The sequence below is a fragment of the Lactuca sativa genome, chromosome 3 (genome assembly GCF_002870075.4).
Source record: "Lactuca sativa cultivar Salinas chromosome 3, Lsat_Salinas_v11, whole genome shotgun sequence".
NCBI classification, from domain to species: domain Eukaryota; kingdom Viridiplantae; phylum Streptophyta; class Magnoliopsida; order Asterales; family Asteraceae; genus Lactuca; species Lactuca sativa.
The window spans coordinates 52,341,351-52,358,190 of NC_056625.2; the positions used below are offsets into that span (position 1 = coordinate 52,341,351).

The 16,840-nt window shown below is 33.3% G+C and overlaps 2 protein-coding genes across 2 annotated transcripts; one reads left to right on the plus strand and one right to left on the minus strand.

Annotated features, from left to right (window-relative positions):
* Positions 1–2,763: 2,763 nt before the first annotated feature.
* LOC111914433 (uncharacterized) lies at positions 2,764–6,727 on the plus strand. The gene is made up of 6 exons (XM_023910174.1): positions 2,764–2,898; positions 2,968–3,486; positions 4,462–4,549; positions 4,618–4,799; positions 5,218–5,365; positions 6,714–6,727. The coding sequence occupies exons 1-6, from the start codon at positions 2,764–2,766 to the stop codon at positions 6,725–6,727; spliced, it is 1,086 nt and encodes a 361-aa protein (XP_023765942.1).
* Positions 6,728–13,763: 7,036 nt separating this feature from the next.
* Positions 13,764–16,545, minus strand: LOC111914434 (30S ribosomal protein 3, chloroplastic). The gene is made up of 3 exons (XM_023910175.1): positions 16,370–16,545; positions 14,713–14,731; positions 13,764–14,000 (listed from the first exon to the last, which is right to left on the minus strand). The coding sequence occupies exons 1-3, from the start codon at positions 16,543–16,545 to the stop codon at positions 13,764–13,766; spliced, it is 432 nt and encodes a 143-aa protein (XP_023765943.1).
* Positions 16,546–16,840: the final 295 nt, after the last annotated feature.

Genomic DNA, 16,840 nt, shown 5'->3' on the forward strand with positions numbered 1-16,840 from the left:
ATTTGAACTAAGGATAGTGAATCACATGTGATTAATTCTCGTAACGTGGAAAATCGTTCTGTATAACTTTCCATAAACATGTACAATCAACCTGTATCCCCCCTAAAACACATAAAACGTTTGAAAGGTTCATTAAAGGGCTATGAACTCACTTGAAATCGCGTAAATCGGGTGAATCGGGTAAATCGGGTAAAAGTGTCGGTTGAGCGTTTGGTACCAAATAACGACTTGAGCACCGTTTTAGGACCCTAATGTCATATGAAATATGTATTTTACAAGAAATTAATCATTTTATGCTTTTCATTAAAGTATTTAGGCATTCTAGCATCAATTCGGGGTTTTAGGGCCTAGAAGGGGTTCCCGGGAGTGGTACAAGGCCAAGAAAGGTTTACGGGGGAACCCATGAGCTCACTCCCTTGGAGTTTACGGCCCAAAGGCCACTCCTTGGGAGTTTACGGCCGTAAACTCATGTGGTCCTCCTAAATTGCAAGATAAGACCTTTAATCACTTCCCTAAATTACTAGCAAGTGTTTTGAACTAATTTGGAGGGTTTAAACCCTCATTTAGGGACATTTTGGGGAGTTTACGGTCCAGGCTTGTGCTTGGGCCGTAAACTCCATTTTGTTCTTCAAAATGATGTGTTAAATGGTCCAAAACACTCTCCTACATCTTAGATAAATTTATGAAGGCCTTATGTGGAGTTTTAGGGGCATTTTGGAATATTTCTTAGGTCATAGCAAAATTACCCTTTTTAACTCCCCTTTTTAACTCCAAATGATGAGTTTTAATGGCCTTAAACATATCTAAAGGTCATAGCAAAATTACCTCATGCCCTAGATGAGTTTTTGGGACTTAAATCCAAGGTTTCTGGGTGTTTACGGCCTAAGCATAAGCTTGGGCCATAAACTCCTTTTTGTGCCTCAATTTCTTATGTTTTAATGTCCAAACTCCCCTAGGTAAATCCCTTAATTAGTATATAAGCTTAAAGGAAGGAAAAATGAGGCTTTTGGCAAGTTTTTAGGTGTTTACGGCCTAAGGGGCTTCCTAGGCCGTAAACTCCACTTGATCCTCTAAATTCAGTGATTTTTGACCTCTAAATGCTATGGACAATGATTAGAACAAGATAGGGAAGAAACCCTTACGTTTGGAAGCCGGAATTTGCGGTTTTGGAGTCAGGTTCGGGTCTAGAGAGAGAAAGTAGTGAGAGAGAGTGAATGTGTGGTAAAAGAGCTTAAAAGTAGTGTCCATCTGCTTATATGTATCGGGCATTGCACCCGATACACGGCTACCCGATGCTAAAGTTTAACGGGGTTAAAACTTTTTACCCGGGTGAAGTGGTTGAAAAAGTAATATAACTCTATTTGGTTAAACGGGTTAACACATACAAGTTATAATTACTTATGATAGTATCAAGACATATAAATAACTAGATATTTGTTTATTAACGACTCCAATTATTACAGAAAATAATATATAGTGACGCATTCCGTTAGTGAAGATGGGATTTGTAACGACGATAGATTTGGGGGTTGTCACACCCGGTCCAGTCAGTGCTGACTGCTGACTCGGTCAGCAGTCGGATGTTTGTTAATGACATATTAGAGCTGATTCGGTCAGCCCATTCCATCCCCATTCCACTTATTCGGCTAGTCCAAAAAAATCTCCTGACTGGAAAATAAGGTCTGCGTTTTTTTTTTGCCCTTGCTCGCCTCCAGTTTCCTTAGCAATACCCTAGTCAAATACCGCCAATCGCCTCCATCACCTGCATCTTCTCTTGCGACTTCACCTCCTGCGCCGACGACCACACAGTGCCAACGACGACCACACAATGCCGGTGAGGAGCTCGACTGCAGGTAATGTTTCTCTGTTTGTTTTTTTTTCTTTTTTTTTCCTGAAATCACAAAACCCTTCATGTTTGTTGTCAAATTGCTGATTTCTGAATGAGATCAAAGTTTGAAATTACTTCTTTCATTATTCTTGGATTCAATTAGATTGAAGGGTTAGCATAAAATCAGTTCATAATGTGTTTTTGTTTATGAAATTTGATTTCATAATGTGTTTTTGACATGAACTAATGTTTGAATAAAATCATATTTTAGGTTGCTGAAATCAGAAAATGTTGAATATGTTGCTAATGTTTGTGTGAAATCAGAAATTAAAGATTGTTATATGCATATGAGATCAAAATTTATTTGTATGATGAAATCACGTTTATGTGTTTTTGTTTACAAAAGATTGTTATATGCTGTTGAAAATATGATGAAATCACATTTATATGTTTTTGTTTATAAAAGATTGTTGTATGCCTATAAAATCAATTCATAATGTGTTTTTTTGTTTATAAAAGATTGTTATATGCTGTTGAAAATATGATGAAATCACATTTATGTGTTTTTGTTTATAAAAGATTGTTAAAGATTGTTGTATGCTTATAAAATTAATTCATAATGTGTTTTTTTGTTTATAAAAGATTGTTATATGTTGTTGAAAATATGATGAAATCACATTTATGCTTGATTTATTTGTAAATGCGTGTTATGTGGATGATTCAGCTATTTTTTTTCCCTTTTTTACAATAGACATGACGGATAAAAGAACTAGGGTTAGTTGGAAGTCGGAATTGGTGGACAAAACTTTTTTGGAAGCGTGTATACAAGAATTAACAAGTAATGGACGAGAGGGTAGTGGCCTAAAAGCAAGCTCATGGGTTGTGGTCGCGGAGAAATTGAAAACAAATCATAATTTTGTTGTCGACAAAAACAAATGAAAAACCGATACAACTATTTAAAAGCAAAGTATGCAGTGTGGTTAAAACTTAAAAACAAAACAGGAAATCTTTACAATCTCGTAACAAATTCTTTTAACATGACTAATGAAGAATGGGAAGCGGAAGCAAAGGTATATATATACATTTTTTAAAATTAGATTATTTTTTTTACTAATAATATTTATTAAATTTTCAAACAGTTGAACAAGTATGTAGATAAGCTGAGAAATGCACCCCTCCCTTGCCCTAATCTTTGTACCCAACTATTTGATGGGGTGACCTCGACCGGTGTTCACAGTTGGGGGCCATCTTCGACACTACCTAATCCCAATGAAACCTTCAGTACACATAATTTTGAGGATACGGAGATGGAAGAGACAACACCTCATCCAGATACCCCAAGCTCAACAGTACCTCAACCTAATAGTGAGGAATCATCTGGGCGGACAAAAAGCAAGAGGGGCAAACGAAATGGTCCTAAAGAAACCACACTTGATGATGAGTTGAAAGAAGCTGGAAAAGAAATTATCAAGGCTGCACAAGCATTCACGAAAACAAATAATCTTGACAAGGAGATGGATGCTTGTATGGCGAAGTTGACAAGCTTGGAGTGGGGAGAATATGATCAAAAATACACCACTGCCCTTATGTTATTTTCTGAAAGTGTTGACAATAGGAAAATTTGGTTGCGCCTTAACTTGTCAACTTGTGATTCGTGGGTAACAAATGCGGGAAGAAAGTTTGGATTAGTTGGTTGACTTTAGTATGATATGGTTATTTTTTTGACATTAGTATGTTATGGTTCATTGTTTGACTTTAGTATGTTATGTTTCATTGTTTGACATTGGTATGTTATGGTTCATTGTTTGACATTAGTATGCTATGGTTTAGTTATGTTATGGATTGTTTTCTTGGGTGCAGTTATGTTATATGAATTTATATGTTATGAAATTTTATGCTTTTAGTATTTACATGTTACGGTTTGTTATGTTATTGATTGTTATGTTACTGATTGGTATGTTATTGATTGTTATGTTATTGATTTAAATGTAATTTGTATTTGACATCTAATAGGACACATGGATAAATAAGATGGCTTTTTATATTTCCTTATATTCTCGTGGTATTGGTTGATGTTGGTCCGACAAAGGCAAAGAACAAGAGCTAGCGAACAGGTATCAAAGGGGTATGTGTATACACAAGATTTGATACACGATGTACTATACAATGTTACAATATGATACGTCTTTCACAAGATGCATTTGTACTATTATGCAATCACTTTACACAGAGAAATTGGTTGCAATGTAGTAGGACGATAAGCGTTGAAGAAAAGATGGCTATGTTTTTACATGTTATAGGACATAAATGAACGTTTTCGAGCTGTTAAAGAAAGATTTCATCACTCTACACAAACGATTCATCAATGTTTTCATGAGGTCTTACGTGCAATGAGGTGTTTTGCACGAGAAATTATAGTACCAACCTCGTCTACTCCAACAAGAAATACCTCGGAACGACATAGACGGCTAATGCACATATTTCCCGGAGCAATAGGTGCACTAGATGGAACACTTATACATGCAGTTGTGCCCGTTGATCAACAAACTCATTATAGGGGAAGAGGAAAAGGTGAATGTTATCAAAATGTAATTGGAATTTGTAATTTTGATATGATATTCACCTTTGTATAGGTTGGATGGGAAGACATATCACATGATTCTAAGGTTTTGAAAGAAGTTGCATTTAACCCGACTTCCAGATTTCCATTCCCTCTACCAGGTTTGTAACTTTAGTATACGTTTTATTATCTATATTATTTATATGATAAATTTATCAATCATCTACAGATAAATATTACCTTTGTGATGTCGCGTACACCAACACCCGTGGATTTATGGCTCCCTACCGCAATACTAGGTATTGGTTAGCAGATTTTCGAAGAAACAAAGCTTTAAATAAGGAAGAATGGTTCAATCATGCTCATGCACAACTTAGAAATATCATTGAACGTACTTATGGTGTATTGAAGGTAAGATTTCCAATTTTAAAACAAATGGCTCCTTATCCTTTTCCAGTACAAAGAGATATAGTCATTGCTTGTGTTGCGATCCATAATTTTATAAGGAAATACGATATTCAAGATGACTTATTTACGAATTTTGAACAAAACACTATGGTTACTTCTAATGTGGTGGTGGAGGAAGTGAGGGCCAAAACATAGAAGGCATAGAATGGGGTTCAGAAGCCGTTGACTATATGACTACTTTGCGTGACCAGATTGCTAATCAATTGCTTTCAAATGGTTCACATTAAATGAAGTACTTTTTTATTATGTATGACAATTTGTATTTGGATTTTGTATTACACTTTGTATTTGAATTTTAATTGATATATGTTTAATTTGGATTTTAAATGATAATTTTTGTTTTTATATATATTTTATCCAGCACAAGAGACAACACAAGGGTAATATGATCATTTTTTTCATTCAGCACAATAATTCAGATAAATTATCAAACAACATAAACTCAGTCAGGACTCAGTCAACATTTCTAACCCAGTCAGCTTCTAACCCAAACAGCTCTAACCCAATCAGTAACTATCAAACGACCCCTAAAAAGTATATTGATTAATTAAGGAAAACATCACTTAAACAAAATGGATTTTATAAACTTGGAAGCATATATAGAAACAAAAACGATTAAAAGGAAAGCTTTAGAGGATATACTTGGAAAGAAAAATAATAAATTTATCATGTAATAATGCAAGAAAGAAAAAGAAACATCATATACGCATAATAATATATCTTGTGCTAACTACAATATAAATGCCAAATATCTTATGGGATCAAGTTTATGCCTGGACTTGGACCAGAAGGAGGCACGGGATTTCCCTTAGGCAGCATTGCTGCGAATAAACTCACACTTGACATGTTTCTATGCCCGAGTTGGTACATAATGCAACAATCCTTGGCTTGATTGATAGGTATTGGCCTAGCTGTGATCAATGGATCAATGAAGAAGTTAGCCATGATCAATATTATGATGCATATTAACCTGAACTTCATTTTGAACGTTTGCGTAGACATTAGACAACTAGATCTTCAAATGGCTTTTGTTTTTGTTGGCATGTGGGGTAAGGAGAGGGAAGGCTTTTATAAGGGGATATTGTTATAAGTTGACTTACTGTCCCACGAATGGGATGCCGGCTTATGAACTGGGATTTGGTAATGACCTTCGAGGATATATATAGTTTATCAATCTTTCACAATCACATCATTTATTTATGGATTGTTACAAAAACGGCCACATGGTTATTGAGAAATAAAATATATGATTGAATTATTATTATTATTATTATTATTATTATTATTATTATTATTATTATTATTATTATGATGAGAAATTAAATATCATCCTACTTTTTGTTCCTACATATCCTTCTACCCAATGAAATTGTGATATGTATAACATTTATTGTTCATTTAATGAGATTTAATGATATTTTATGATACTAATATGACACATATTATCATTTAAATGGGTAGTAGGATTGGTATGATCAAAAGGTAGGAGGATATTTAATTTCTCTATTATTATTATTTTTGGATTTGCCGTTACAACCACCATGTTTAAAATGAGGGAATTTCGGATTTAAGATGTATATAATTTTGAGTTTACTCGGTGTTTTAAAAACCGGTTTGAACTGGCCGATCGAACCGGTTGGACCGGGAACCGGAGAAAGAAACGGTTCAACTAGCATTGGTTTTATGTGTATTTCTGAACCGGAATGAACGAGCCAGTTTTTATAAAAATTCGGTTGAACCGACTAAATTAAATCGGTTGAACCGGTTAAATTAAATAAAAACACATGAAAATTGATCATTTTACATAACAAACTTTGGTTTTTTTTTTTTTTTTTTTTTTTTTTTACATCTATTTAGATTTTTTTGAATAAAAATACATGGTAATGTTATAAAATTTTTCTAATATGTTTGTATTCATCTAAATTTATATTTTGTTTCTGTATTATACTTTATTTTCTTTTTGATACGTTGATTGATGTAAACTTATGGTTATGTATTTTTAATGTATTTGGATTGATCTCCAATTTGTATTGACATGTATTTTTAATGTTTAAACATGTGGATGTCTATTTGTGTAGGAAAAATATGAAAAAAAAATGTAAACATTATAGAAACCGGTTGAACCGACGATCGAACCGGTTAAACCGGAAACCGGTCACCATAACGGTTCAATTAAAAAACCGGTTTTTAAAACAAATGAGTTTACTCTCATTTACATCAAATATTTGCAAAAACTTTGATCTCTTGATCCTTAAATCCAAAATGTTACTATTACCGTTTTTTCAAGTATATAATATCTTTATCCCCTTGTATCGGAATGTACTTTAGCTTTGGGATTTTTTTTAGTTTTTTGTTACAATATAGGAAAAAACAAAGAATTTTCAAGATATATTCTTTGGCTTCCAGACATGTTGTTTCATAGTCTAGACCAAGGACTATGAGGTGTTGGATTCGTAATGTTCGAAATGTTAAATTTCGGAATCCTTTGTCACATTTTTGTAACACTCTAAATTTTTAAATAAAATTTTCATTTTAAAAGCCACACAAATCACAGTTTCACATTTCTCAAACTCAAGTTATAATTTGTTCAAAACACCTTTAAATAAAAATGTTTGATAATATCCCAAAATTCTCAAAACATAATCTCTAGCGGGTGTGTACAATCAAGCCGACAACTTCCCACGATCCTGAGAGGTACCTGAAACACATTTCACACAACACTGTAAGCACGAAACTTAGTGAGTTCACCAAAATACCACACAAATAATTAGTCTCTCATGGCTATATCTCAATAAGGACCCTCCGGTCATATGTCTCGGTGAAGACCCTCCGATCTCACAACTCGGGTCGGACCCTCCAGTTCGGTATCTCAGTGAAGACCCTCCGGTCTCACAACTCAATTTGGACCCTCCGGTCCTAACTCAATGAGGCACAAAATAATATACAACATAAATCACAAAGACAAAATGCATGATATCAAATAACTCAGTATAAGCACATAAGACCCTCCGGTCACACATTATTACCACTCAGGTAAGTATAGTGAGAAGACTCACTTTGTAAGTAAGCAAGTAGATCTCGTACTCAACGATCGGTCTAAACTCCGCTTACATGTCATGATCATTTGTAATTACAATTTATAACAACTCCAAACATGTTAAGCTAACTCCTCTTCTAACTCTCAGAAATGGTGAAAGACCATTTTACCCCTCCATGGCCTCCAAAATCCATAACTTGACCAAACCCTAAAAGTCAACGAAAGTCAATAGTCCATGTTGACCCAACTCGTCGAATGCATCTATTCGACTCGTCGAGTTCCTTCGTTTCTCTGAAATATCGGGAAAATCCTACTTAACTCGCCAAGTTGTCTCACCAACTCGCCGAGTTTGTAACGCGTCCAGACTATCAGGGGAAAACCCTATCCAACTTATCGAGTTGGCTCACCAACTCGTCGAGTCCCTCAAGTCCATTCTCTCATTCAGACGCTTTTAAGCAGAACTGAGGCTCCATTGTAACACCCAAATTTTCAAATAATTTTTCACATTTTAAAACCACACTTTCATTCATAATTGTTATAAAAATATCATTGTATCACATAATCAATTCATAACATCGCATCCCAAGATCATAATATGTAAAAGCTCCTCAAGTGTGTACTGATCAAGCCAGCGCCTTCCCGTGATCCTCACTGGTACCTGAAACACATAACATAACACTATAAGCATAAATGCTTAGTGAGTTCCCCAAAATACCACACACAACACATATTAGCCACCCGAGGCTATAACTCTGTTTGACCCTCTGGTCAATGTGTCTCAGTGGGACCCTCCAATCCCATAACTCTGTGGGCCCTCTAGCCCTAACTCTGTGGACCTTCTGGTCCTAACTCTATAAAATCTATAACATACATAACATAAATCACATCATGCAAAAGCATACAAAACACTCTGTCACATAACTCTAATTACCACTCTAGGTAAAGTATAGTGAGAAGACTCACCTCGGGTAACTCGGTAATCTTGAACTCTGTAAAATCTAGTCTAGCCTCCGCCTAATCATATGAAATCAACACTCTAAATCAATACATCTCTCAAGGATAGAATTTCCCTCTCTTAGTACTCTCAGAAGGGTAAAAGACCATTTTACCCCTCTCATGGCTCAAAGACCCTAAAGTTGACCAAACCCTAAAAGTCAACAAAAGTCAACTCTCCGGGTTACGCTGCGCGTACCAAATAGGTACGTTGGGCGTACCCGGCGTCCTCACAGAAACGGGGTGCGCGACCCCTTACGCCGCACGTACTGGGATTACGCCCTGCGTAACTCCCAGTTTCAGACTCTAAGCTCTTGAGGTCTTAAACAGTTAAGACCCACGTCCAACTTTTAGATCTGACCATTTCTAAGCCTCTTAATCCATAAAGTTGGTGACTTTAAGCCTTTGCATGGCTGGACAAGTCATTAACACCCATAACATTCCATTTCCCAACTTTAGAAAGCTCAAAACTCAAGCATGACCTCATAACAGCGACCAAGATGGAAACTTTATCGATCTATAACACAAATACCACTGAAATGGGATAGATCTAGGTCCATGGAGTACATTACACTCATAAAGTCTCCACCTTTGGGACTTTTAACCCTAGAAATGGTCCATGCAACATCACACCAAACAAAGAGGAAAGTTTTGAACTTTATACCTCTAGATGAAACTCCTTTCTCAGAAGATCTCAGATCCAAACTTGCACTTCAAGCCCTAGCCTCCACAAGCTCTTCTCCTTCTTCTTCACTAACACACCAAGAAACTCTTAGCTCCAAAACACACACACTCAAGCTAAGGACGATGGAAGGCTCTCTCTTAGTGTTTCACTCTCTGATATGGAGGCTGAAAAATGAGCCTTAGCATCCTTTAAATAGCGCACAAGCCAAACATTTAGGCTTTGCATCTGGACCCGTTACGCCCAGCGTAACCCTAGGTACGTCCATCGTACCCAGGTGAGTCCGCGTCCAAATTAAGCGCATGAGTACGCGCAACGTACTCCCCAGTATGCCCAGCGTACTCATTTGCTACAAGAACTCTCTCAAGGGACCAATCTTGACTACTTGACAAAATGGAAGGGTTAAATAGCTTTACCTGGATTTCGGGATGTTACATCCATACTCTAGATCTAGCATTCTAAGGCTGAAATACCACGTAAAGCTACAAGATTTACGTCCATGCATGACACCTATGGATAAGTTTGCCAAACCAAGCTCAATAAAGGGTTTAAGGCATGAAAGTTGGCCAAAGCTTGAGTCTTTTGGCCTAAGGGACCTCATACTGTCTAGATCTGAAGTCTCACCTTCAAGGCATGCTCAAACAATTAAAGGAGTCAAAGAGAAGATGGAAATGGACATAAAATCTCTAATGGTGAGATCTATCAATCAAGCAGTCAATGTAATAGCTTTTTACATCCAAATGACAACTAACACTGAAAGAATGCTTGATCCAAGGACTCCTCGTTCCACGCCTTTTGCTCCTCAAACTCCTTCCAAGATTGCACTAAAACACACACTCTTAGCCTCTCTCTCTCTCTCTCTCTCATACACACAGATCATAATAGCTCGATTAGGCTTTCTATCAGGGTGTTAAGGTGATGAGGGAGGCAGGGTAAGGTCCTTTAAATATGGTGCAAACCTTGAAAATTAGGGTTTTCACACTCAGCTCCTACTCATCGAGTCGGGTCCCCCAACTCGTCAAGTGGACTCTAAAAATCACGCGACCATCTCAATCTCTACTCGGCGAGTTGGGGCCTCCAACTCGTCGAGTTGTCCTGACAAAATGAATATAAATTAATTAAATATTATACATCGGAGTTGAGATGTTACAATTTTCTTACTAACATAACATTGTGAAACAAAAATGGTTTAGTTTGAAATGCAACTTTTGGGACACAATGGTCGGTTAATCAAAAAAAGGTTGGCTTATTTTATCCTTTCCATAACAATATAGTTAGTTTTGTGAAATTTTTATTTTCCAATTTATTTCTATCAAAAGTTATATAAACTATAAATACTAATATATATATATATATATATATATATATATATATATATATATATATATAATACTTTCCATTTTTGGCATATTAGTTTTGAACTCATATCCCATATATTGATTATATTAGTATTATGATTAAAGAAGTTTTTCATGCATATAACCTAGTTTATTACTTGTTGAAACAGACAAATCAAACATTCCCAACATCATCATTTCCTATATCATTTGATGATTAAGAAACATAAGGTTTTTAAGATACTTACAATGCAAAACTCACTACAAAAACCCTAATCTACTCTCCAGATTTAACACTCATCCTAATCTATATATCTATCATACAAACATATCTAACATTCGTATATACAAAGATTGAGTATAAACCCTAATCTAAACAGATGAGAAAATGAGAAAGATAACGTGATAGAAAACCCTAACAATTTGATATGATCTGAAAAAATGAGTGAATGAATGAATTCCTTCACCCTCTCTCTAACTTTATACCTCAGTTCAGGAATATGAACCAGATCCGGATATAACTTGACCCGTGAATAGATCCGCGTGCTTCAACCTGTAATTTCCTTTCATAATCCAATACAACTTATATTTAACATAATTTCCCCTTATTTCACAATGTATTACAATTAGCTCCTAAAAGAAAAATAATAAACATGAGATTGTACTTTTAAAATAATTATTATTTTCAATATTACTAAGATGCCTTCTTTTCATAACGTTGGGGTTTTCCCTTTCTTTTGAGATATATGGAATTAAAGCATCTTCAACTCAATTCTAGAATAAAACATAAAATATAAAATATTTTTTTAAGATAATATAAGTACATGATTAAGGAAACTTTTCATACATAAAAGTTAGTTTATAACTAAGATGCCTTTTTTTTTTCATAAGGTTGGCGTTTATGGATTTCATTTGAGATATATATGAAATTAAAGCATTTTCAATCCAATTCTATTTATAAAGTTACTTTATAATTGTTGTAAAAATTAAAGTTGGTGTTCTCCAACATCATTCTATATTTTACACCAAATATAGAGTTATAAGTAGTAAACTCTAAATTTGGAGTTACATTATTCATAAACTCTATAAATAAAGTTCAATTTTCATTTTTTATATCTAGTCATTAAAGTTTGATTTTACATATATGTAGTTTTTTCTTTAAATTGTTTTAACTATGAGTTTATTTATTTGGTATTTATTAATTTAACAATATGAACTAATGAAAATATTTTTGTTAAAATTAATTAACATAAATTATTTGTTTTGTTATATATATATATATATATATATATATATATATATATATATATATATATATATATATATATATATATATATATATATATATATATATATAAAGTTTAAAGTTCAAAAAATAGACAAATTGTAAAAAAGCTTTTAAGTTAAAAGGGTATTAATGAAAATGAAAAAAGTTAGACAAAATGAATATGCTTGGAATTTTCTTTTTGATGTAAAAAATAGAGTGAAAATAAAATGAGATTGAATACAAATCAATATTAGAACTATTTTCTACTCTAAAAATAGAGTAGGGTCGTAAATGGTCTTTAATGAGTAAATTAGGGTATGCTGTGGACTAAGTAATGGAATTAACAAGGTAATTCTGTTACCATGTTTGATTACCTTGAATGAACGAAATAAGTTATTCGTCTATATTATTTGGTATGTATAAAAAGAGAAAGGAACATACTAAAAATATTTAACAATGACAAAAATACTCCTAGAACACAAAATTCATAGAACTCAATATTTTTAGCATTATCTAGTGAAAAATTATAGTTTCTGTTAAAATAAAGATATATTAATTGAATAGGCAACAAAACAACAAAATCTATCACTTAGACATTAATTGATAGGAGAATTTTATATATGCCTTGATAAACAACAAAATATCATGTATATATGTTGACTTAATTTCTAAATATCATATATATATATATATATATATATATATATATATATATATATATATATATATATATATATATATATATATATATATATATATATATATTTATATATATATATATATAATTTCTAAGCTTTCAAAATATCACATTTATCCAAATCTTTTTTTTAAACATTTTAATTTTTTATTTTTATCAATTGACTATTATATATACCCTTATTAAGTTAAGTTTACAATATCACTTATACATTTCATAAATTGTCAAAATATCATATTTACCCAAACTATTATTTTAATCAATCTGAATAATTAAAACTTAAATATTAATCCAACAAACTAACATAAAGAGCCTAACTATAATTTTTTCAAAAAAAAATGCCGCAAACCAATTTTACTAACAAAAAGAGATTTGTTAACTAACAAAAAACTAGGTTTATAACAAAATAAACTATACTTAGAAACATAACATGTAATTTAGTTTTATGTGGAAGTGGAAGTATGACTCCTATGAAGACTAGATCCATAAAATGGACATATAAATGACCAAAATGAATTAGTAAACCGTTTCTTAAGCTCCAACAAGTGATTGAGACCCATAAAATGGACATATAAATGACCAAAATGAATTAGTAAACCGTTTCTTAAGCTCCAACAAGTGATTGAGACCCATAAAATGGATATATAAATGACCAAAATGAATTAGTAAACCGTTTCTTTAGATATTGTATTTCATCAAAGAAGTTAATAGAAACAAAAAGTAACATATTGGATCAAGAAACTGGAGTAGATGAAAATAAACCAGGAAAAAAACACAACTTAAATGGGAATGATCTCTATCAATTTGTGAACACTATAAACATGTAACAACTCATCATAATCTACACATATATAAGGAGTTGACAAGAACTTACTGTATATCACCACCACTCCGTTACAACAAGTTAATGATCTTAGTAGCTTGAGTAAGAATAACAATCACTTGCTTTTGAGAAATCCATGGCTTACACTCGAGCATCACTTTAAGCTCTTCCCAAGCATCTTCCCTTGGCCAAAAATAGTAAGGACTTAATGGAATACTTTCGTATCCTGGAATCACTTGGTCTAGTGCAAGACCGATGTTTTTCTCCATCCATATGAACTTCAACACTAACCTTGGTTTTGCCATCGGCTTCAAAACAACTCACAGTAAAATAGTAAAACACAATTCCAAATCCCTGATGATGAAATTAGTAAAACAAGATTCCAAAATCGCAGATGATGAAATCAGTAAAACACAATTCATCTCCTTTTGGAATTAATGTCGTTGGTGAGGAATTAGAAACGATTCCAAAACACGAAGTCGTTGATGATGAAATCACATGTTGGAATTGAAGTCGTTGATGAGGAAATCAGTGATGATTCAAAAATGGAAGAGCAGCGACATCAATGCCTTGGTGGATCGAAGTTTCTGATAAAGAAATCAGCGATGAATCTGAACGGTGGAGCAACGTGTACAATGGCCAGACTTGGATCGTTTGTGTTTCCACTTTCCAGGCTTGGTTCGTGTTTGCGATGGGATACCAATTATTTTTGCAATTCTAAAATGAGAATATTATTGTCAATTTCAATTTGTTTTTGGTTAAAATGATTTTGAATAATAAAAAATGATTAATTTTTTTTTTAATAAAATGATTTGAGTAAATATGATATTTTGAAAGCTTAGTAAATTAGATAGGACAAATATGATATTTTGTTGTTTATCAAAGACATATATGAAATTCTCCATAAATTGGTTTATATAAATATAAAATTTAATTTATAAAAAAACTATAAAAACTATAAATACTTATATCTCATAAAAACATATCAATGTCTACCAACGTTAACAAAAAAACATTTACCAGATGATAACGTTCATAACTAAAAAAAGTATTTTCATAAACAAAATTCTTATAAAAAACCTCAAGCATCGTTGTCAAGAAAGTCTTTTACCTATCCAAATTTGTCTTTAGCCTCGACTATAGAAAAGATTATCATAAACTTGTCATTCTTTGAAAGCACATGAACAACCTTGTTATAGTCATGAACAGTTAAACCAAGAATAATTTAATTTTGTGTCCGAATGGTACAGAATGATGGAGGTGTTGCAATGAATTATTTGATGAATGCAAGATATGCCAAAAAAAAGGGAACCTGTCAATAGAAGCCAGGAAGCAATGAACATTTAGCTAAATACAATTATGGTTCTAAAACTAGTATACTAAGCAGGATGATGATAGAGAACTAGGATGATGATAGAGAACTATTTAATTGACATTAAAGAATAAAACTTACTAATGGCCAGTTTTACTTCTCCTAAAACATAAATGGAAGGAAAAAAAATTAGTGATGCTAAAAACATTCAGTCAAGTATAGTAAACTAAAAGTTTATTTTGCTGGAAACAAATATAAATTTGCATAACAATTACCTTGTTAAATTTACATGCTGCTGTGCAAATAGCAAAAAGAAATTAGCAGTTAATCATAAATAAATTTGATGGAAAAGAATTTTTTTGATTAAATTTTGACACCCATAAAGGATTACCATAAAAAGATTTGAAGTTGTTATGATCAACAACTTGATGAGTGGTTAAAAGCATATTTGATCAAGGGTTATTGTCACTGTAGCCAAGTATATTGGTCCCTCATGATTTTTTTTTGCCTTTGAAGGGTACAGACTTTTGTTTTACCAGTTAGTTTCATACCTTTACCCATTTTTGAAGGTTACATTGCTTTGTTAACTGCCAACTACGCAGGCGAGTCAACAATGACTTAGCAGTGAGTCAACCCATCGTTGCCATGTAAGCCAAGAGTTATTACGCCCATCTAGTCAACTGCAACAACCTCTCTCTCTCTCTCTCCCACACACACACACACACGAACCATTTTTTGCTTCTCATTACATAGATCTTCAATTATTCATCATATTTTGTAGCCATTGCTACCTGATTTTGTTGAGAAGTATTTAGAAAAAGACAACAACAAGAGAGCAATAGTTGTTCTCAAGAACAAATCTGTTGTTGAATGGAGTATCAAATAAGTTAAAATCAACGACAATTACTACTTCATGGATAGATGGGTCAAGTTCATTAAAGAAAATCGACTTCAAATTTGCGACTTGCTTGTCTTTTTGCCTCTCTCTCTTCCTCCAAATTCAATCTTTCAGGTCGGTTTCTATGCACCAAATGGATGCTTCAAACACCCAGTTTGTTATTCAGGTAATTTACGAACCCACAATTTGATTAATCTCTTTGGAAATCTAATCCATTTCCCTCAATAATTTTTCGATTTGTGAACACAGATTTACCATTTAAAATGATGAAAGAACATTTCTCAAGAAACAAATCTCTTGAATTAGTTAAATCTTTCAAATCAGACAAGCCATTTTACTTTATGACGATGAAACTTTCACACCTTTGAGGTTCAGGGGAGTGGGAGGCAGTGCAGATCTGTCCGACATGAGAGGCGTCAAGTTTTCTAGTAATTCATTTGGAGGAGGTGGAGGCAGCGGTGGTTCACCCTTTTTTAGTAGCGACGGTGGTGGTGGTATATTCATCTTCCTCAATGGGGGTTCTCAACACAACTCCACTGGTCTGCATAATTCTATCTTCGATCTCGATTTCCCATATCACCACATCGTCATCAAATACATTGTTACACAAAATTTGATCGTTTTGGTCAAAGCTTAAACCCATTAATCTAAGGAAAGTATGTTTTCGTTGGAGAACACTTATAGGAACGTTGGTCCATATATCATACTGAAAATCATTTGGCACCATGTGACATCCTCAAATTCACGGTCATTTTAAAAATTTTATTTATGCTTATTTGAAAATCAGAGTATCTTTTTTAAAGAATAATATTGTGGAATTTGTTCCAAGAAAAACAAGATAAATATATTATCAAAGCATTTTCGAAGAAATATATTATGCTTATATAAAAACTTTGGGATGCCATCATCAATATGGAAACATAAGCATATACAGACCT